General features: G+C 45.7%; 3 protein-coding genes across 4 annotated transcripts; 2 read left to right on the top strand and 1 right to left on the bottom strand.

The window, feature by feature from the left end:
- Positions 1 to 98: 98 nt before the first annotated feature.
- Positions 99 to 2843, bottom strand: LOC311101396 (serine--tRNA ligase, mitochondrial-like). 2 transcript variants are annotated; one of them, XR_014609920.1, is made up of 6 exons: positions 2559 to 2843; positions 1794 to 1934; positions 1094 to 1148; positions 690 to 989; positions 342 to 435; positions 99 to 195 (listed from the first exon to the last, which is right to left on the bottom strand). XR_014609920.1 is itself a non-coding variant. In XM_084142529.1 (3 exons), the coding sequence occupies exons 1-3, from the start codon at positions 2646 to 2648 to the stop codon at positions 1053 to 1055; spliced, it is 327 nt and encodes a 108-aa protein (XP_083998655.1). In that variant the 5' UTR covers positions 2649 to 2843; the 3' UTR covers positions 952 to 1052. The 2 variants fall into 2 exon arrangements, 1 of the variants encoding a protein (XP_083998655.1); XM_084142529.1 differs by lacking the exons at positions 99 to 195; positions 342 to 435 and having other exon boundaries at positions 952 to 1148.
- Positions 2844 to 3056: 213 nt separating this feature from the next.
- LOC311102228 (kelch-like protein 40a) lies at positions 3057 to 8082 on the top strand. The gene is made up of 5 exons (XM_084143485.1): positions 3057 to 3584; positions 3937 to 4090; positions 4215 to 4293; positions 4489 to 4716; positions 4901 to 8082. The coding sequence occupies exons 2-5, from the start codon at positions 3937 to 3939 to the stop codon at positions 6381 to 6383; spliced, it is 1944 nt and encodes a 647-aa protein (XP_083999611.1). The 5' UTR covers positions 3057 to 3584; the 3' UTR covers positions 6384 to 8082.
- A 470-nt stretch (positions 8083 to 8552) lies between these two features.
- On the top strand, positions 8553 to 18690 carry LOC311101379 (sodium/glucose cotransporter 2-like). The gene is made up of 15 exons (XM_084142513.1): positions 8553 to 8773; positions 9015 to 9086; positions 9715 to 9819; positions 9940 to 9999; positions 10095 to 10199; positions 10567 to 10672; positions 11333 to 11413; positions 13764 to 13993; positions 14241 to 14376; positions 14616 to 14723; positions 14906 to 15056; positions 15206 to 15374; positions 15703 to 15918; positions 16461 to 16596; positions 18337 to 18690. The coding sequence occupies exons 1-15, from the start codon at positions 8663 to 8665 to the stop codon at positions 18552 to 18554; spliced, it is 2004 nt and encodes a 667-aa protein (XP_083998639.1). The 5' UTR covers positions 8553 to 8662; the 3' UTR covers positions 18555 to 18690.
- Positions 18691 to 20162: the final 1472 nt, after the last annotated feature.

Genomic DNA, 20162 nt, shown 5'->3' with positions numbered 1-20162 from the left:
ATTCAAACGCTTAGAAAATGGTTAAACTCTTCTTGTGGAATCTATTACAGAAATACTGAATCTCACAACATAAAGAATGTACTGGCCCCTTCCTGGTCTCACCATATGAGCGTAGTGTAGGCTACCATCCTCCCCCTCATATAGGATATTGAGGCATCTACTTTGGTAGTCTGTACAGTTAGATCCACTGGAGATCTAAGGCAAGCCAATCAAGAAACAAAAACGTCAAGCCTGGATAACAAAACCGACACCAGTGCTTTGAGAGCAAAAATTATTTTCAAACAAAAACAACATCCATACAGGATATGATTAACCAATCATAGTAGTGCCATCATGCCCACCTTGCCATAGCTGTCCCTCCCTGGCATCCAGGCCTCAATGTCGTACTTCCTGTGTGCTGGGCGACCTAGCTCCTGGGTCGGCATGTCCAGTACTCTAAAGGTACAGAGAATGCAGCGGTTAGAGGAACACTCTTGCTAGGGTTTAATGAGTAAAATCAATACAGTGTGGGAGTATTTGCACAAACAAGGTGTAGCTCAGCCTAAACAACTAAATATGTACAGTATATGTAAATATATGGCTATGGTGTGTACAAATGTCAAAATACACTGTACAGTGCCTCAAAGCATAAGCTATGCATCTATCCAGCCACATTGAGTGTATGCAGACAGCCAGAGAGGAACACTGACCTATAGTGGAGCTCCAGGGAAGTGAAGATCTCCTTCTGCAGGGACAGGAACTCCTCCAGCGGGAATGGCCGGCAGGGATGTAGCTCAGTTGATAGAGCATGGCGTTTGCAACGCCAGGGTTGTGGGTTCGATTCCCACAGGGGGTATGAAAAAAAAAATGTATGCACTAACTGTAAGTCGCTCTGGATAAGAGCGTCTGCTAAAATGACTAAAATGTAAAAAAAAAAAAAAAAGTAAAATGTCTGATAAGACCAAGCTCCTCCCCGATCTCTAGGTGTACCCTGGGTTTGAAGTCAAACACTGATGAAAAAGGTCAGGGACAACTGTATATCAAATACTGCCCTACTGTGTACGTCTATGAGATCATGAGGACAGCATGTAATTGTGTTGTTCCACCTCCTCACCTGGCTTCTGTCCAACCAGCTCCACCACTCTCGCCTGGCTCTCATCTCCAATTGGCTGAAAGAGGGCGATGGGAAGTTTGAAAATGAAACCGGAGTTCCAAACTATTGACTTTTCCAGGTATGCAAACATGTGTTCCTATAGTTAAATGTCTGTCTCTATGCATAGGTCTCTCTCAGAATGATTATCTAACAATAGATAATTGCCTCACACGTATCAAATCGTTATTTATCACATGCGCCAAATACAACAGGTATTTGGCGCATGTGAAATGCGCCAAACCGTGAAATGCTTACTTACAAGAAATGCGCCTTACCGTGAAATGCTTACTTACAAGACCTTAACCAACAATGCAGTTAAGAAAAATATTTACTAAATATACTAAAGTAAAAAATTAAAAGAGCAACAATAAAATAACAATAATGAGGCTATAATCAGGGGGTACCGGTACCGAGTCAATGTGTGGGGGTACAGGTTAGTTGAGGTAATACGTACATGTAGGTAGGGGTAAAGTGACTATGCATAGATAATAGATAATAAACCGCGAGTAGCAGCAGCGTAAAAAAAAAAAGGGGGGGGGGGGGTCAATGCAAATAGTCCGGACAGCCATTTGATTAGCTGTTCAGCAGTCTTATGGCTTGGGGTAGAAGCTGTTAAGAAGCCTTTTGAACTTTTTGTGTTTGTGTGTGTGTGTGTTCTCACCACATTGGGGTGTGTGGTGTTGGGCAGCCTCAGGGCTCGGCCATAGTGCTCCTCCTCCAGCTCACTCTCTCGGGGGTAAAGCTGGCTCAGCCGGTGGCGGATCTCCCGACCCTCCTTTGTAGCCTCCTTGAACTCAGGAATCTGAAGAAGATAAGGGGTTAATTACTCCACAAGGGTATTATTTCTCTTCAGCCTTATGGTTAAGTGAAAATAACATAAGGCCACAGCAGACAAGGCAGAACTTAAATTAGCTAGGGCTTTCTTGTCATTCTGATCCTGTGAAGAGAAGGGAAATGTTGATCACAATAATCCCACAAAATAATATCTCATCATAACATGAAAACAATGTTTTGAAGCACAGTTATTGGTATCATTGTCAATATATCAACTGACCACAAGAGCCCTAACTCTGTGACTAATCACTTTCTTCTGCTCCTCCAGCTGTGAGATTTCCTTGCGCACTGCCTCAAGTTGCTGCCAAACACACACTTACATCAGAAACACACCTCTGACGTAGGCCTATAGAGACCAGGCAATGGGCTTGATACAAATGCAGTAGGCTACACTGCCACATCCAGGGAGGCTGTATTCATGTGCATGTACTTCAAGGCAAATGACAGACAGAGCATATGAAAGCACAGAAGCAATCTTTCTTGCACACTTCAATGACTTGATGGCCAAGAGAGCATGCAAAGTGTATGTAACTAGGCTACATCTACAGTATTCAACATGGTGTAGTGAGATGGGATATACAGAAAAGCTTACAATCTCCCTGAAATCTGCTCCCCGTAGATCCCCTTTCAGAGTCTCCACATTGGCAATGACTTTGTCAGTCTCCTCGCACACAAGTCGCATGTCCAAGTCTGGCTTGTCACTGTAGCCCTCGCGGACATGTTCGTAAAGACTACTTCGCAACTCATGTGTGGAGCGGCTGGTGGTAAATACTTTCGTTCCCTGTCATGTAAAGTGTCTTGAAACCGGTTTTAAGACATTCAATGTGCCAAGCCGGGCAACCATGCAAATGCAAGTCGCCATGTTTCATTGCGGAAGGAGGCTGGTAAATAGAGGCGGAACCAAATAAAACAACCAATGAAATGACGGGACCTTAAAATTATATAAACAACATTTGTAACAAATGACTGTGTGTTTAGAAAGTAGAAAACATTAAATATCGCTTAAATTCGCTGTAGTTATAAAATAAGGCCCACGAGTGAGTCCAAAACATAACGTCACATCCGTGCACCGGTTCAAAGGCTAGCCAATGAGACTAGCGGAACTATTGCATTGCGGTAATGCGGTTCGGACAGGGGGAAAAGTGAATTGTGCGGCCGACAATAGTCGGGCATGTCTCTAGGGCGATAAAACCAGTATTTTGTCTTTTTAACATCCGTAATGCGTTTGGGATGTTTGTATTTTATGCCATGATTGACTAATTCCCAGGATAAGACAGAAAGGGGTGCTTTGACGGATGTTTTTTAAGAGAACTGCATTCAGCAGTTGCTAACTAACGTTAGCCGCGCCGGGCGGTCTGTTGTTATAGCCTGCATGGTGGTTCTGAGAACCATGAGCCGTGCTTCACCTCACACTGGAGGCCATACTCACTCAGACCAGGACAGGCAAGGCGGATCGGAGGGTGGGACACACGGATGGCAACTGTCAGCGTCCCTTCTTGACTGACTACAGACAATCGGGCCCAAAGGTGAAGCTACTAACTGTCTGGCCCCTGGTGACATCCACTCAATCAGAGCCCAGGACAGGACCACCAAGTAGGGTAGTCTCCCTTTAATCAAGGTAAAGTCAACAACATTGTTGTCATTTTGTGTCACTATTCCTGAATGTACCCTGTTGATTTTCTCAATAAGAGCGAGGACTAGGGAATGGTGCGTTTGAGAGCTTTGCAAGACATTAATTAATTCAGCCTGTAGCTTAGAGTTGGATACTATTCATAAAGGGCTTTGAAGTTGAGCTTGACCATGACCCTCTAATTACTCTTAATTAGATTACTAAGATCTATCTACATCAAATCATAATTATAACTGGCCACCAGCTTGTGTATCTGGCTCCTTGACAGAAATAACGTTTTTTGTTGTTAAAGGTTCTTGATATTCCTGTGTATATTATGTCAACGCTTGACTATCTTCAGATGAGTGCAGTCCGTGGAGGAACGATCACCTGGCGGCCACAACCCTGGCAGGACGGCGACGGTGGGGGCGGGGAGCCCCTCTCGGACAGCGACTCCGAAGAAGAGGACTTTCCCGATGACAGCACCACTCCTTTAGGAGACTACGTCACACATGGTATGGTGGAATGGGAACGTACAAATTAATGCATCAGTCATGTGCTGCCTATATCATATAAGTCTCTTTCTATCTCTCTGTACCTTTTTCTATCTCCTCACTCTTTACTACTTCTCTCCCTAAGGGTTGAAGCAGCTACTGGACGCTCAGCAGCTGTGTGACGTCACACTGTTAGTGGAGGGAAAGAGGTTTATGTGTCACAGGTGGGTTCAATGACCTTGTACCAATTCTAGTGTACTACAGACATCCAAACAGTGCATGTTGCTACACACAAAGGAATATGTTACACATACTCAGATGCCTTCTGCCATTTCAGTACTCCAGTCTCCTGCAGTTCATTGTAGTCACACCCTATCTCACCCTTATGTGAATGACGTCGTGCTTCTGCCTCTCTTCAGAGTCCTCTTGGCAGCAGTCAGCCCGTATTTCCGTGCCATGTTCACTAGCCCATTGGTGGAGTCCCGCCTCACTGAGATCCGATTGGAGGAGGTGACGCCGTCAGTCATGGAGACTGTCATCCAGTTCGTCTACACTGGGGAGGCGGGGCTCTGCCTGGACACGGCCGAGGACTTGTTTGTGGCGGCCAATCGGCTTCAAGTGATGCCCCTGCAGGACCTGTGCTCCAGGTAACTATATAGTCAGTGCTGCCTGACATAGATACGTTGTCATTTGCCCGGTCCAGAATGCTGCTGATACTCCTAAGCCTGTGCAGTTCAGTAACTGCCACAAAGAGTTTTGATAGCATTTTTAAAAGACAGCTTTTAAAAATGGTCCGGTTTTCCATCCTCAAACATCTGTGTGTGTTCGTAGGTTCCTGTTTGAACACCTGTCTGTGGACAATTGCCTGGGCATGTACTCTCTGGCCCGCTCCCACCACGACCAGCTGCTCCTGAGGGCTTCTCTGAGACTGGTGGCCCAGCACTTCCCCCGCGTGGCCCGCCAGAAGGACTTCCTGCTGCTGGACCCTGGCACCCTGGGCAGCCTGCTGGGCTCCGACCGCCTGGGCGTAGACTCTGAAGCAGAGGTGTATGACGCGGCGCGCCGCTGGGCCGAGCACCAGCCCGTGGACCGCTACAGCCACATGCCGGCCCTGCTCCACCACCTCCGCCCCGGCCTGCTGTCCCTGGAGGAGAGCCGGCGGCTGAGCCAGGAGCTGGGCCCTGCTGCAGCTGGAGAGGGCGGCCCGCTGAGGCCCCGGGAAGGCATGTTCGAGAAGAAGATAGTGTGTGTGGACCTGAAGCCGCGGGAGGACGAGTCGCTGAACGAGAGGGACTTCACTGTGGACTGCTTCGACCCGCGCACAGGGAAATGGGAGAAGCTGGCTGCCCTGGGCTCTCTGCTGTGCCCAGGTTGCACGGCCATCGGGGGTCGGCTGTTCGTAGCGGGGGGCATCCTGCGGGGCGGCACGGTGTCCACGGAGGTCCATGAGTATGACTCTGTGTTGGATCGCTGGCTGGAGCGGTCGCCCATGGTGTCGCCCCGGGCCATGCTGGGTCTGCTGGGCTGTGGGGAGTCACTCTACGCCCTGGGGGGCTGCAACAGAGGAGCCATGCTGGACTCCTGTGAGATCCTGGACCTGGCCTCTCTCCAGTGGGGCCCGGGGCCCCGTTTGCCCCTGCCGCTGCGCTCCTTTGCCTGTGCCACCCTGCGTGGCCGCATCTACCTTCTGGGCGGCACCACACTGGAGCAGAACCGGGCGGTGGTGCATGCTGGCGTGCTCATCTACCACACCTTGACTGACTCGTGGACCCGCGTGGGACTGGACTCTGGCGCCACCTGCCTGGCCGGAGGGGTGGCGGTGCGGGGAGGAGTCTGTGCCATCGGAGGCTACATGAGGGATGCCACAAAGTTTATAGATGGGAACTACACCCATCTGGAACCTCTGGAAGCCACGGGGCGAGTGCTTTTCTTCAGGGAGGGCCGGGGCTCAGGGGTGGAGCGGGAGGTGACTGGGGCAGTGGTGGCTGAGAGGGGCGGGGGTGGGGGCGGGGGGAGCGACCGAGCCCCCAGTCCGGTGGTTTTCCCGGGGCTGCCCAGGCGGATCGCTGCCGGGGGCGTGGCCAGGTGGAAACGCAGGATATACGTGCTGGGCGGGGAGAACGGCTCCCGTTTCTATGACAGTGTGTACTGTTGGAAGCCTGGCTGGCGCAGCTGGGTCCAGAGACGGGAGAAACTACCCGGAGACACAGGGGGAGTCAGCCAGTTCGGCTGTACCACCCTTAAGTTCCCCAAGAAACACATCCTGTCCCGGCTGAGACTGGCTCGGGAGGATCGCAAGCCTGATGACGACTAATGAGCTGTGGCTAAGACCAGCATTCATGGGGTTTCAATAATGAAATGAAATGTAATCAACTTTTAACACTTGACAGTGGGGGGGAAGGGGACTCTCATCTGAATGTAACCACCGTATGCCACAACAATGCTCAAGTCTGTTAGGTTTAAACCCCCAACATTTATAAGAATAACCTGCACAAGAAAAGACACAGAGAATTTAGTATATTTTACTTGCAAGGAGAGTGCTCGGAGACTGCTCAGTTACAATCCTCCAAAACCACTCTGAATCAGTCTCCGCTCCTCTTGCATTTTATTAAGTTAGGAACGCCCTAGTTACAGAAGGTTTCAACTGCTAATGGGGAAGGGTGCATAAACAGATCCAGTTGAAACCAGTTCACATATTCCATTATCTGAGTGTGACTTCTTCTATCTTGGCACACTGTCCGAGCGTGCCCACATTCTGAGATTAGTTGTTTTTCTAACTCATGCAGCTGGTTCCTCCTCGCTGGACGCGACCTTGACTGCTAATCTTCCTCACATTCACTCGTCCTGTAATCATACTCACACAAGCACACATTATGAAAACAACAATTCAGTACTGAAATGGCATAATGAAATATAGTAAATGAGTAGAATAACTTATGTACAATTTCTCCAACAAAGTCCTTCACAAAATTGATTTAAAATGGTTTGAAACTGGTCTGCCTGTTGAACACACATCCTCAGCCTTTGCCACCTTATAGGAATTTAACAGCTGCATAGGCCTATGTTGTGAATGACTGGCTGTGAATGTTTGGCAGGGTTTAAATTTGTTTATTGAAATTTGAAGACTTTTGTTTTTAAAATTTATCTCTGCCTTTTCTATCCCAAACTTTCTGAAATTCACCAAATGATCCAAGGCCATGTTCATTAGGCACCAAACGGAAGAAAATTAACTGAAACATGGAAGGACTACCTACCTACATTCATTTTCGTTTTCCTTTGCAACATGACCTAGATTTCAGTCACTTGTTATTTTTGGTCAGTTTCTCTTCATCGCTATTCCTCCTAACGCTTATCCTCCTCCAATCAAATAGTGTTATCATCAGAGGAGATAGCATGGTTTCGTAATCACTATAGCACCCAAGTCTCCACACTCAAACAACTGTGTAATCTGTGCCAGTCTTGTAAAGATTAAGGTCTCAATACAATTCCATTTAGAAAATTCTGTTTTATTTTGGCTCAGAATACAGACTACGTAATTCGATTTAATTTCCAGATGCATTGGTTACTTACTTACCACAAGACCAAGAGCAGGCAGATCCCGCAGAATACCTGACACATGACTATTTGGTTTTTAGACAGACAAGTTTATTTTGAATTTTAGTTGAACACGCCCCTTTGCGCCACAGAGCTATGTGAAGATATTCTGAGTGCAAATGTGTATGTGTGTTGGGGCGTGAATGTTGGATTATGGTATGTAACAACAGGGGAGCCCCCCCCCCCCATCCTTCACACCCCTTAAGAGAAACATGATGTAATCTGATTTATGTTTTTGAACTGAAAGACAAATTGATAATTTGATGACAGTTATGCTATCAAATGATTAAAGGAATATTTGTTTAAGAAAGATTTTTGGGATTATTCTCCTGTTTAGTATTTCTCTGGGCAATGACAACTGGTCCTTCTGTCATTTTCTGTATGTTACTATAAGAGAATAAATGATTAACCAGTTTCACATTTAGAATGGACGGTCTCGTAGTCACTCATGCACAAATCTCGTAGTCTCCCTCAACACATTTCCAGCAGGGTCTTTGTAGTGGTGGGGGTGATTCCATTGGTCAGAGACCGATATGACAGCGGATGTGGTCTTTGTTCGTGCTTTAGGCACATTTTGGGTCACGGTAAACCAAATGTTAACACCTGTAACATTAAGTAAGTTACCGATATAACAATTTGCACATGGAAGAGAAAATCAAGTTTGTTTGACATGTTACGATAGAAGGTTGGACTGGACTAATGAACTAAACTGTGTGTGTAAGTGAACATTGAAGAGGCTAGGTGTTAATTATTACTGTCATTAATAAACTCCTGAATCAGCCTTTTTTCTGGCGACCAAAGGTCTTACTGACCAACCACTCTGACCATTCTGTCCTCTCCTTCACTTGGCCTTTCTCTTATCGGCCGTTAGAAAGTGAGTGAGCCCTCTATTTAAAAGACACTTGTATTATCATTATCCTTTGCTCCACGTCTTGGACTGATATCCTTTGGTTTGATATTATTAGGCCTGTTGACGCCTTCCTTCATTTTTGTTGAGAAATGGAGAATCCCTCGTCTGAGACCACACCGGAGAAGGGGACCATTAATAATCTAGCTGATATCTTTGTCATCATCGGCTACTTCATTCTGGTCATTGGAGTGGGCGTCTGGGTTAGTAGTACACCTATCTGTATATCTGTCTACAGTTCTGTAGCCTACATAGTTTTGAATCAACATAGTTTTATGTTATACATGATTCCGTGTATAATTTATCATAATGATGTCATGTCAAACTGGGTATTTGTACAGATCATATAACACTTATTGACATGTACAATACAGTAGGGTAGGCATATGTCATGAGGTAAACTACTGCTTAGGGCTTACATCCAGTGAATGTCCTGTCTTCCAGTCTATGTTTCGGACCAACCGTGGCACTGTGGGAGGCTACTTTTTGGCAGGACGGACTATGACATGGTGGCCAGTGAGTTCAACTTGATCTTTAACCCCTGTGACAACTCTTTGTATTTTAACTAACCCTTTGGGTCTCTGCTTCCACTAGTTTTGGCTTCCATTCACCTTTCCTGTCTTGCCCAGTCCCATTGTATACATTACAGCCTGAATGTGTGTTAAAGGACATTATAAACTGGGTAGTTCGAGCCCTGAATGCTGATTGGCTGACAGCCGTGGTATATCAGAACGTATACCACGGGTATGACAAAACATTATTTTTTTATCCTCTAATTACGTTGGTAACCAGTTTATAATAGCAATAAGGCACCTCGGGGGTTTGTGGTATATGGCCAATATACCACAGCTAAGGGCTGTATCCAGGCACTCCGCGTTGCGTCGTGCGTAAGAACAGCCCTTAGCCATGGTATATTGGCCATATACCACACCCCCTCGTGCCTTATTGCTTAAATACCACTCAAAAACAATATTTTGGTATTTGTTTAATTAGTCCACTGTTGATACAGTCCCAAAATGTTTTGCATGTCAACAGTCAAGCTTTCAAGATATAGGATTTTCAAGAAGCAAAGTGTCACTTGCCACATCATCTAGATGATGTGTTTTTCCTTTAACAGTTCTCCCCTCTCTCTCTCTCTCTATAGGTTGGAGCATCACTGTTTGCCAGTAATATTGGTAGTGGTCACTTTGTGGGCCTTGCTGGTACCGGAGCGGCCAGTGGAATTGCTGTGGGGGGATTTGAGTGGAATGTAAGTATCATTTGCCCCCTTAAAATAAGTTATGACATATTTCGAGTACAATACTTTGTAATATGTGCTGATCAGGAAATTGAGATTCTTCTGACATTGGAGCCCTCTTTCTCTACCCAGGCCTTGTTTATCGTACTCCTATTGGGCTGGCTGTTTGTCCCCGTCTACCTCACAGCAGGGGTAAATTACACAAGACCATTATATGCCAGCTAACATGACATACTGGAGAGTTTTGTGTCCATTTCTCTGTAATTTCTGCATTTCCCGTTGCTTAGGTAATTACAATGCCTCAGTACCTGAAGAAGAGGTTTGGGGGAACCAGGATCAGTCTGTACCTCTCCGTCATTTCTCTGTTCCTCTACATCTTCACCAAGATCTCTGTGAGTCTAGGATAGGGCTCCCCAACCCTGTTCCTGGAGAGCCACCGTCCTGTAGGTTTTCGCTCCAACCTTAATCTAGCGCACCTGATTCTAATTATGAGTTGGTTAATAAGATGAATCAGGTTAGTTACAACTGGAGTTGGAGCGAAAACCCACAGGGGGTGGCTCTCCAGGAACAGGGTTGGAGAGCCCTGGTCTAGGACAAAACTATGGGGCACTGTTTGTAACATGCTATAAAGTCCTTGATCATTACATTTTCTTCAATATTGATAGAATCTGTGGTATTGCTAAGACTCCTGAGTTCTGTAGGTTTTATTGAGGTATAAACATACCCGTGGACCAGTCTGACTGTCATCTCTCTCTCCAGGTGGACATGTTCTCCGGGGCAGTGTTCATACAGCAGGCTCTAGGCTGGAACATCTATGTGGCTGTGATAGCCCTCCTCTCCATCACAGCTCTGTACACAGTCACAGGTAACATCTGTTTGATCAAATTAGACACAATTACTTGTTGTAGAAAAGGCTGTCCATGATTAAAGAGAGGTCATGTTTGCAAAAGATGACCCATAGGAAAAAACAGGGGCTCAGGCATTTGGTCTGTTACCCTCAACCCAAAGAGAGTGTAGGGTCATCTAGAGGTGAATAGATAATCATTGTATGTGTGTATCCTATAGCAGTGTTTCCCAACTCCAGTTCTCCCAACAGTACATATTATTGTTGTGGCCCCCGACAAGCACACCTGATTCTACTTGTCAACGAATCATCAAACCCTTGACAAGTTGAATCAGGTGTTTTTGTCCAAGGCTACAACAAGAGTTTGGAAAACCCTGTCCTAGATAACCTCAGTAGTTTGTTCATCAACTGGGTTATTGTTGCCCCTATACCTCTATCACTCCAGTATCCCTGCACATGGAAATATGGTATTGGAACTGACTTTTAAAAAATATTTCCTGTATATAGTATACTTACTTTATTGTATATTTCATATTCTTATTTCTCGTGTGCTTTTTTCTAATAATACATTGTTATTGATTATTGCATTGTTGGGTTTTGAGTTTGCAAGAAAGGCATTTCACTCAATTGACATTAAAACTTGAAACATATTAATCTGTAATGATCTGTTTTGCTCAATAGGGGGCCTAGCTGCTCTGATGTACACAGACACAGTCCAGACATTTGTCATCATCGCTGGCGCCTTCTGCCTCACAGGTTTCGGTAAGTTCAGAGTCCTGTGTCCATTGTGCCACACATTCCATCTTGTTGACTCCACTTGTTACTCAACGCATGACTGAGTAACAAGAAATATAGACGTTTCTTTATTGGTGCTTAAATGACCTTTTACCTACTGTACTTTTTGTTTATGCATACATGTGTATAGATGACGTAATATACAGTGCATTCGGAAAGTATTCAGACCCCTTTACTTTTTCCACATTTTGTTACGTTACAGCCTTATTCTAAAATGGATTAAATAGTTTTTTTTCCCTCATCAATCTGCACACAATACCTCATAATGACATAGCAAAAACAGGTTTTTAGAAATGTTTGCAAATAAAAAATACTGAAATATTACATTTACAAAAGTATTCAGACCCTTTACTCAGTACTTTGTTGAAGCACCTTTGGCAGCGATTACAGTTTTGTGTCTACTTGGGTATGACGCTACAAGCTTGGCACACCTGTATTTGGGGAGTTTCTCCCATTCTTCTCTGCAGATCCTCTCAATCGCTGTCAGGTTGGATGGGGAGCGTCGCTGCACAGCTATTTTCAGGACTCTCCAGAGATGTTTGATCGGGTTCAAGTCCGGGCTCTGGCTGGGCCACTCAAGGACATTCAGAGACTTGTCCCGAAGCCACTCCTGCGTTGTCTTGGCTGTGTGCTTAGGGTCATTGTCCTGTTGGAAGGTGAACCTTCGCCCCAGTCTAAGGTCCTGAGCGCTCTGGAGCAGGTTTTCATCAAGGATCTCTCTGTACTTTGCTCTGTTCATCTTTCCCTCGATCCTGACTAGTCTCCCAGTCCCTGCTGCTGAAAAACATCCCTACAGCATGATGCTGACACCACCATGCTTCACCGTAGGGATGGTGCCAGGTTTCCTCCAGACGTGATGCTTGGCATTCAAGCCAAAGAGTTCAATCTTGGTTTCATCAGACCAGAGAATCTTGTTTCTCATGTTCTGAGAGTCCTTTAGATGCCCTTTTGGCAAACTCCAAGCAGGTTGTCATGTCTGGCCACTCTACCATAAAGGCCTGATTGGTGGAGTGCTGCAGAGATGGTTGTCCTTTGGGAAGGTTTTTCCATCTCCACAGAGGAACTCTGGAACTCTGTCAGAGTGACCATCGGGTTCTTGGTCACCTCCCTGACCAAGGCCTTTCTCCTCCGATTGCTCAGTTTGGCCGGGCGGCCAGCTCTAGGAAGAGCTTGTGGTCCTCTGTAGCTCAGCTGGTAGAGCACGGCGCTTGTAACGCCAAGGTAGTGGGTTCGATCCCCGGGACCACCCATACACAAAAAAAAAAAAATGTATGCACGCATGACTGTAAGTCGCTTTGGATAAAAGCGTCTGCTAAATGGCATATTATTATTATTATTATAGCTTGGTGGTTCCAAACTTCTTCCATTTAAGAATGATGGAGGCCACTGTGTTCTTGGGGACCTTCAATGCTGCAGAAATGTTTTGGTACCCTTCCCCAGATCTGTGCCTCGACACAATCCTTTCTCGGAGCTCTATGGACAATTCCTTCGACCTCATGGCTTGGTTTTTGCTCTGACATGCACTATCAACTGTGGGACCTTATATAGACAGGTGTGTGCCTTTCCAAATCATGTCCAATCAATTGAATTTACCACAGGTGGACTCCTATCAAGTTGTAGAAACATCTCAAGGATGATCAATGGAAACAGGATGCACCTGAGCTCAATTTCGAGTCTCATAGCAAAGGGTCTGAATACTTATGTAAATAAGGTATTTCTGTTTTTTATTTGTAATACATTTGCAAAAATATCTAATAACTTGTTTTCGCTTTGTCATTATGGGGTATTGTGTGTAGATTGATGAGGAAAATGTTTTATTTAATCAATTTTAGAATATGGCTGTAACGTACCAAAATGTGGAAAAAGAGAAGGAGTCTGAATACTTTCCGAATGCACTGTATAATAACTGATACCGATGATGTCATGTATTATAGATACTGTACCTGCAAATGAAATACTGTACCATGTTTTTCCTATGACTGCATTTAGTGTCTCAAAACTCTATTTGAGTGGTCCACAATGTAACTTTTAAAATGTGTATTTTGTATTGTCAACTATTGTATCATTGTGGAGTGACACTTTAATACATTTGTCTAACTCATGACTCAACTGGTCATGTTGAATTAGCTGCTGTGTCCAGTGGATCTTCCTCACTCCCTCCCTCCTTCATCCAACCTCCCACTCTCATCCACCACCACCTTTAGTAAACCACTTCCTTGATCCGGCCTCACTATAGACCCACTATAGATCCCCCAGTCCTCTGCTCCATATGTGACATTGTGTACGTGTCCCTCTTCCTTTCTCTTCCTGTCCTCAGCCTTCTTTGAGGTGGGGGGCTACAACGCTCTGCTGGAGAAGTACAGGTTAGCACTGCCCTCCAAGAACCAGTCCCTGGAGCCCCAGCGCTACAACATCTCCCCCCAGTGCTTCACCCCCCGAGACGACGCCTTCCAGCTGCTCAGGGACCCCGTGACTGGGGACCTGCCCTGGCCGGGGGTCCTCTTTGGCATCGCCATCGTGGGCGGCTGGTATTGGTGCACCGACCAGGTAAATAAGCTCATAGGAACACAGTGGATGGAATTCATATGTGGGTTTATTTCATAGTGCATTTACTGTAGATGACCCATTCAAAACGGCACATTGCTGACTGAATCTAATTTGTCTGCTCTGGTCATTCTGTTGCTATGATGAGAGATACTTAAATTAGATGGATGTGGAGCAACATGGATCAGATGGGAAGATTGAATCGTTGGTTGAGTTGATCTAGTATCTTCCCCCATGTCTGTGTGTATAGGTGATCGTGCAGCGCTGCCTAGCGGCCCGCAGTCTGACCCATGTGAAAGCGGGCTGCATCATGTGTGGATACCTGAAACTGCTCCCCATGTTCCTTATGGTGTTCCCCGGAATGATCAGCCGCGTACTCTTCCCAGGTGAGTTCCCAAATATGCCATCATAGGATTGACACAGAGTTGAGTGGAGAATTTGATATTTTAGGTTCATCAACAGGGAAACAAGCACACAGCAAAACAACTAAATTAAAGACAGTTTGTTACACTTTCTCTTTTACCCTGAAGATGTATGAGTGTGTGTGTGTGTGTGTGGTGTTCCCTCTCTATTCCTCCTGTCATTATGGGCTCCATGGTTACAGAGCCTGTCTTCTCTCTGACAGATGAGGTGGGTTGTGTGGTGCCAGAAGTGTGTCAGCAGGTGTGTGGGACGGAGGTGGGCTGCTCCAACATTGCCTACCCCAAACTGGTGGTCTCTGTCATGCCAAATGGTGAGAAGTCTCTCTCCTCTGCTGAACTAGTTGCTCAGATCTGGGTGAAACGGTTACTGTATTATGATTTTTTTTACACACAATTTACTGCGTGCAGATGGCTACCATGGTTTTATCTCTCCCATCATCTTACCTTGGTCTTCCTCCCCCCTCCTCTCCCTCTCCCCACTCCTCTCTCCCAGGTCTGAGGGGCCTGATGCTGGCGGTCATGCTGGCGGCCCTGATGAGCTCCCTGGCTTCCATCTTCAACAGCAGCAGTACCCTGTTCACCATGGACATCTGGACCCGCCTCAGACCACAGGCCAGAGAGAGCGAGCTCATGGTCGTTGGCAGGTCTGCACCTGCTTTCACTTGGTTTACATAGAAAAACTTGGTTTAGGTAGAAATGTTCAGCTGTCCCAGACCATTTGCTGGAGTAGGTCAATATAATGTATGATCCTATAAAATGGCTGCCTCTCACTTACTCCGTCTCTCCCTCTCAGAGTGTGGGTCCTTGTCATCGTAGCCGTCAGTATCTGTTGGATCCCTGTGGTCCAGGCGGCCCAGAGCGGTCAGCTGTTTGACTACATCCAATCAGTGACCAGCTACCTGGCCCCGCCCATCGCCTCAGTCTTCTTCCTGGCTGTGTTTGTGAAGAGGGTCAATGAGCAGGTGAGGTCAGAGGGTGTGTTGTGTTCTAGTTACATTGTTGTGAGAGAACATAGTTGAGAGAGGACATACGGAAAGCATTGGCGATGTAACCTATGAATGTGAGAGACATCTGGGCCCGTATTCACAAGGCATCTCAAGGTAGGACTGCCGATCTAGGATCAGGCCCCCCTGTTCATATAACCTTATTCATTATGATCTAAAATGCAAAACTGATTCTAGATCAGCACTCCTACTCTGAGACTCTTTGTGAATACAGGCCCAGACATATACCACTGGATGAACTTTTCCTTCTTTGTTTACTTTGGTACTAAATTGACATTTCTTTCAGGGGGCGTTTTGGGGCCTGATGGGGGGCCTAGCTATGGGGCTATGCCGTATGGGGCCAGAGTTTTGGTTTGGCTCAGGCAGCTGCCTGTTCCCCTCAGACTGCCCCACTCTGGTGTGTGGGGTCCATTACCTCTACTTCGCTGTGCTCCTCTTCTTCTGCACCTCCATCCTGGTGCTGCTTGTCAGCTACTGTTCACCAGCCATAGAAGACAAACATGTGAGTGCTCATAGGCAGAATGGACAGTGTGCCTCAGTCTGTTTTATCAAATGCCAGCATCCATTAGATATTATTGTACTCCTGAGTGGCGCAGTGGTCTAAGGCACTGCATCGCAGTGCTAACTGTGCCACTAGAGATCCTGGTTCGAATCCAGGCTCTGTCGCAGCCGGCTGCGACCGGGAGACTCATGGGCAGCGCACAATTGGCCCAGCGTCGTCCAGGGTAGGGGAGGGAATGGCCGGCAGGGATGTAGCTCAGTTGATAGAGCATGGCGTTTGCAACGGCAGGGTTGTGGGTTCGATTCCCACGGGGGGCCAGTATAAAAAAAAAAAAATGTATTCACTAACTGTAAGTCGCTCTGGATAAGAGCGTCTGCTAAATGACGTAAATGTAAATGTAAATGTAATTAATGCAGGGGAATCTTACCCACTATAATGAGAACTTACTATAAACTCAGAGATCAATAAACCTATGGTGGTATGCATCTCCCCATCTAATGCTCTGAGTGATTTCTGATAGAACTGAACTTCTCTTCTCCTAGCTCCACCGTCTTGTGTTCAGCCTCCGCCACTCCAAGGAAGAGAGGGATGACCTTGATTGGAAGCAGGAAGTGAAGGGGAGGATAGCACGCAGGGAGGCAGAGGAGAAAAGCAGAGACAAGTCTGAGGACAGCCCAGGTATGAGAGAAACATACAGTACCAGTCAAGGGTTTCTCTTAATTTTTTACATTGTAGAATAATAGTGAAGACATCAAAACTATGAAATAACACATATGGAATCATGTAGTAACCAAAAGTGTTAAACAAATCAAAATATATTTTATGAGGTTCTTCAAAGTAGCCACCCTTTACCTTGACAGCTTTGCACACTCTTGGCATTCTCTCAACCAGCTTCATGAGGTAGTCACCTGGAATGCATTTCAATTAACAGGTGTGCCTTGTTAAAAGTTAATTTGTGGAATTTATTTTCTTCTTAATGCGTTTGAGCCAATCAGTTGTGTTGTGACAAGGTAGAGGTGGTATACAGAAGATAGCCCTATTTGGTAAAAGAACAAGTCCATATTATGGCAAGAACAGCTCAAATAAGCAAAGAGAAACGACAGTCCATCACTACTTTAAGACATGAAGGTCAGTCAATCCGGAAAATTCAAGAACTTTGATGGTTTTTGCACTGCACTTGAAGAAGCTATCAAGCGCTATGATGAAACTGGCTCTCATGAGGACCGCCACAGGAAAGGAAGACCCAGAGTTACCTCTGCTGCAGAGGATAAGTTAGAGTTAACTGCACCTCAGGTTGCAGCCCAAATAAATGCTTCACAGAGTTCAAGTAACAGACACATCTCAACATTAACTGTTCAGAGGAGACCGCGTGAATCAGGCCTTCATGGTCAAATTGCTGCAAAGAAACCACTACTAAAGGACACCATTAAGAAGAAGAGACTTGCTTGGGCCAAGAAACAAGAGCAATGGACATTAGACCGGTGGAAAAATGTCCTTTGGTCTGAGTCCAAATTGGAGATTTTTGTTCCAACCGCCGTGTCTTTGTGAGACGCAGAGTAGGTGAACGGATGATCTCTGCATGTGTGGTTCCCACCGTGAAACATGGAGGAGGTGTGGGGGTGCTTTGCTGGTGACACTGTCTGATTTATTTAGAATTCAAGGCACACTTAACCAGCATGGCTACCACAGCATTCTGCAGCGATACGCCATCCCATCTGGTTTGCGCTTAGTGGGACTATCATTTGTTTTTCAACAGGACAACGACCCAAAACACACCTCCAGGCTGTGTAAGGGCTATTTGACCAAGGAGAGTGATGGAGTGCTGCATCACCCGACCTCAACCCAATTGAGATGGTTTCGTATGAGTTGGACCGCAGAGTGAAGGAAAAGCAGCCAACAAGTGCTCAGCATTTGTGGGAACTCCTTCAAGACTTTTGGAAAAGCATTCCTCATGATGCTGGTTGAGAGAATGCCAAGAGTTTGCAAACCGGTTAAGGCAAAGGGTGGCTACTTTGAAGAATCTCAAATATAAAATATATTTTGATTTGTTTAACACTTTTTTGGTTACTACATGATTCCATATGTGTTATTTCATAGTGATGTCTTCACTATTATTCTACAATGTAGAAAATAGTAAAAATAAAGAAAAACCCTGGAATGAGTAAGTGTGTCCAAACTTTTGACTGGTACTGTACTTGCACTTTGGTGTCACCTCCCCCCACCACTACACACGGCGCAGTCGAGCGGATCAAATCCATGATGCATTGTGGGTCAATTGTGACTGACTGATCTACGAATAATGAGTAGTTATTTATTATGCAAGGTGATTTGTAGATCAGTCAGTCTTGACTTGCCTGCAAAGTCAGCTGCAATGTCTAACAAGCCCATAATCTTGTTTTGATTTCTTTCCTTTGTTAGTGGATGCTGAAGAACCCAAATCTGGTATCTGTCGTCTCATTGGCTGGTTCTGTGGCGTCAGCGGCTCTCAGGCCCCAGAGCTCACAGAGGAGGAGGTTACTGAGGCGTCCAAAGAGCTGCCTGACATCAGTGAGGAGCCCTTCTGGAAGCATGTTGTTGATGCTAATGCCCTGGTTATGATGGCCGTGGCAGTCTTCCTGTGGGGTTACTATGCATGAGGGGGCTAGTAAAACGAGAATGTGACCATTGCTAATTGCACTTTCGGTCATTCTTACTAGATTCTGAATTAAACCAAAAGTGTATGTCATTCGATGTACAAACATCTATTCATGAAAAATAAAGTTGTCCTGTGTAGCCCTTTTACTTGTCGCTTTCTAGTAATATCATCATTATGAAATTGGTTATGATAAACAATAATCCACACTCCTTTGCTAAACCTTTACCTTAACATACACATCTCTCCCCTCTAGTGGCCATACAATGCCATGGCATATATCAAGCGTCACCATCTTGCATCAACTTGAGTCATGTGGAGGACAAATGGTTTCAAATCTATAAATAAGCAAAAGTAAATCAATATCAACAACATTGCAATATTATCAATAGATTTTCAATTAGGACTACACTGTAGCAACTTCTCTAAATACAGTGAGGGGAAAAAAGTATTTGATCCCCTGCTGATTTTGTACGTTTGCCCACTGACAAAGACATGATCAGTCTATAATTTTAATGGTAGGTTTATTTGAACAGTGAGAGACAGAATAACAACAAAAAAATCCAGAAAAATGCATGTCAAAAATGTTTTAAATTGATTTGCATTTTAATGAGGGAAATAAGTATATGACCCCTCTGCAAAATATGACAGTACTTGGTGGCAAAACCCTTGTTGGCAATCACAGAGGTCAGACGTTTCTTGTAGTTGGCCACCAGGTTTGCACACATCTCAGGAGGGATTTTGCCTCACTCCTCTTTGCAGAACTTCTTCAAGTCATTAAACTCAAACCTTCAGCACCCTCCACAGATTTTCTATGGGATTAAGGTCTGGAGACTGGCTAGGCCACTCCAGGACCTTAATGTGCTTCTTCTTGAGCCACTCCTTTGTTGCCTTGGCCGTGTGTTTTGGGTCATTGTCATGCTGGAATACCCATCCACGACCCATTTTCAATGCCCTGGCTGAGGGAAGGAGGTTCTCACCCAGGATTTGACGGTACATGGCCCCGTCCATCCTCCCTTTGATGCGGTGAAGTTGTCCTGTCCCCTTAGCAGAAAAACACCCCCAAAGCATAATGTTTCCACCTCCATGTTTGACGGTGGGGGTGGTGTTCTTGGGGTCATAGGCAGCATTCCTCCTCCAAACACGGCGAGTTGAGTTGATGCCAAAGAGCTCGATTTTGGTCTCATCTGACCACAACATTTTCACCCAGTTCTCCTCTGAATCATTCAGATGTTCATTGGCAAACTTCAAAAGGGCATGTATATGTGCTTTCTTGAGCAGGGGGACCTTGCTGGCGCTGCAGGATTTCAGTCCTTCACGGCGTAGTGTGTTACCAATTGTTTTCTTGGTGACTATGGTCCCAGCTGCCTTGAGATCATTGACAAGATCCTCCCGTGTAGTTCTGGGCTGATTCCTCACCGTTCTCATGATCATTGCAACTCCATGAGGTGAGATCTTGCATGGAGCCCCTTGCCGAGGGAGATTGACAGTTATTTTGTGTTTCTTCCATTTGCGAATAATCGCACCAACTGTTGTCACCTTCTCACCAAGCTGCTTGGCGATGGTCTTGTAGCCCATTCCAGCCTTGTGTAGGTCTACAATCTTGTCCCTG

The sequence above is a fragment of the Coregonus lavaretus genome (genome assembly GCF_964263955.1).
Source record: "Coregonus lavaretus genome assembly, chromosome: 26".
Taxonomy (NCBI): domain Eukaryota; kingdom Metazoa; phylum Chordata; class Actinopteri; order Salmoniformes; family Salmonidae; genus Coregonus; species Coregonus lavaretus.
This window is presented reverse-complemented; position numbering and strand designations above follow the sequence as displayed.

Coding starts and splice junctions, on each gene's coding strand:
- LOC311101396 (XM_084142529.1), bottom strand. CDS start 2,648: ATGCGACTTGTGTGCGAGGAGACTGACAAAGTCATTGCCAATGTGGAG. Junction 1,935..2,558: donor GAGCAGATTTCAGGGAGATT/GTAAGCTTTTCT, acceptor TATCTTCTTCAG/ATTCCTGAGTTCAAGGAGGC. Junction 1,149..1,793: donor ACACCACACACCCCAATGTG/GTGAGAACACAC, acceptor GCCCTCTTTCAG/CCAATTGGAGATGAGAGCCA.
- LOC311101379 (XM_084142513.1), top strand. CDS start 8,663: ATGGAGAATCCCTCGTCTGAGACCACACCGGAGAAGGGGACCATTAAT. Junction 15,919..16,460: donor CAGCCATAGAAGACAAACAT/GTGAGTGCTCAT, acceptor CTCTTCTCCTAG/CTCCACCGTCTTGTGTTCAG. Junction 16,597..18,336: donor CAAGTCTGAGGACAGCCCAG/GTATGAGAGAAA, acceptor TTCCTTTGTTAG/TGGATGCTGAAGAACCCAAA.
- LOC311102228 (XM_084143485.1), top strand. CDS start 3,937: ATGAGTGCAGTCCGTGGAGGAACGATCACCTGGCGGCCACAACCCTGG. Junction 4,294..4,488: donor AAGAGGTTTATGTGTCACAG/GTGGGTTCAATG, acceptor GCCTCTCTTCAG/AGTCCTCTTGGCAGCAGTCA. Junction 4,717..4,900: donor CTGCAGGACCTGTGCTCCAG/GTAACTATATAG, acceptor GTGTGTTCGTAG/GTTCCTGTTTGAACACCTGT.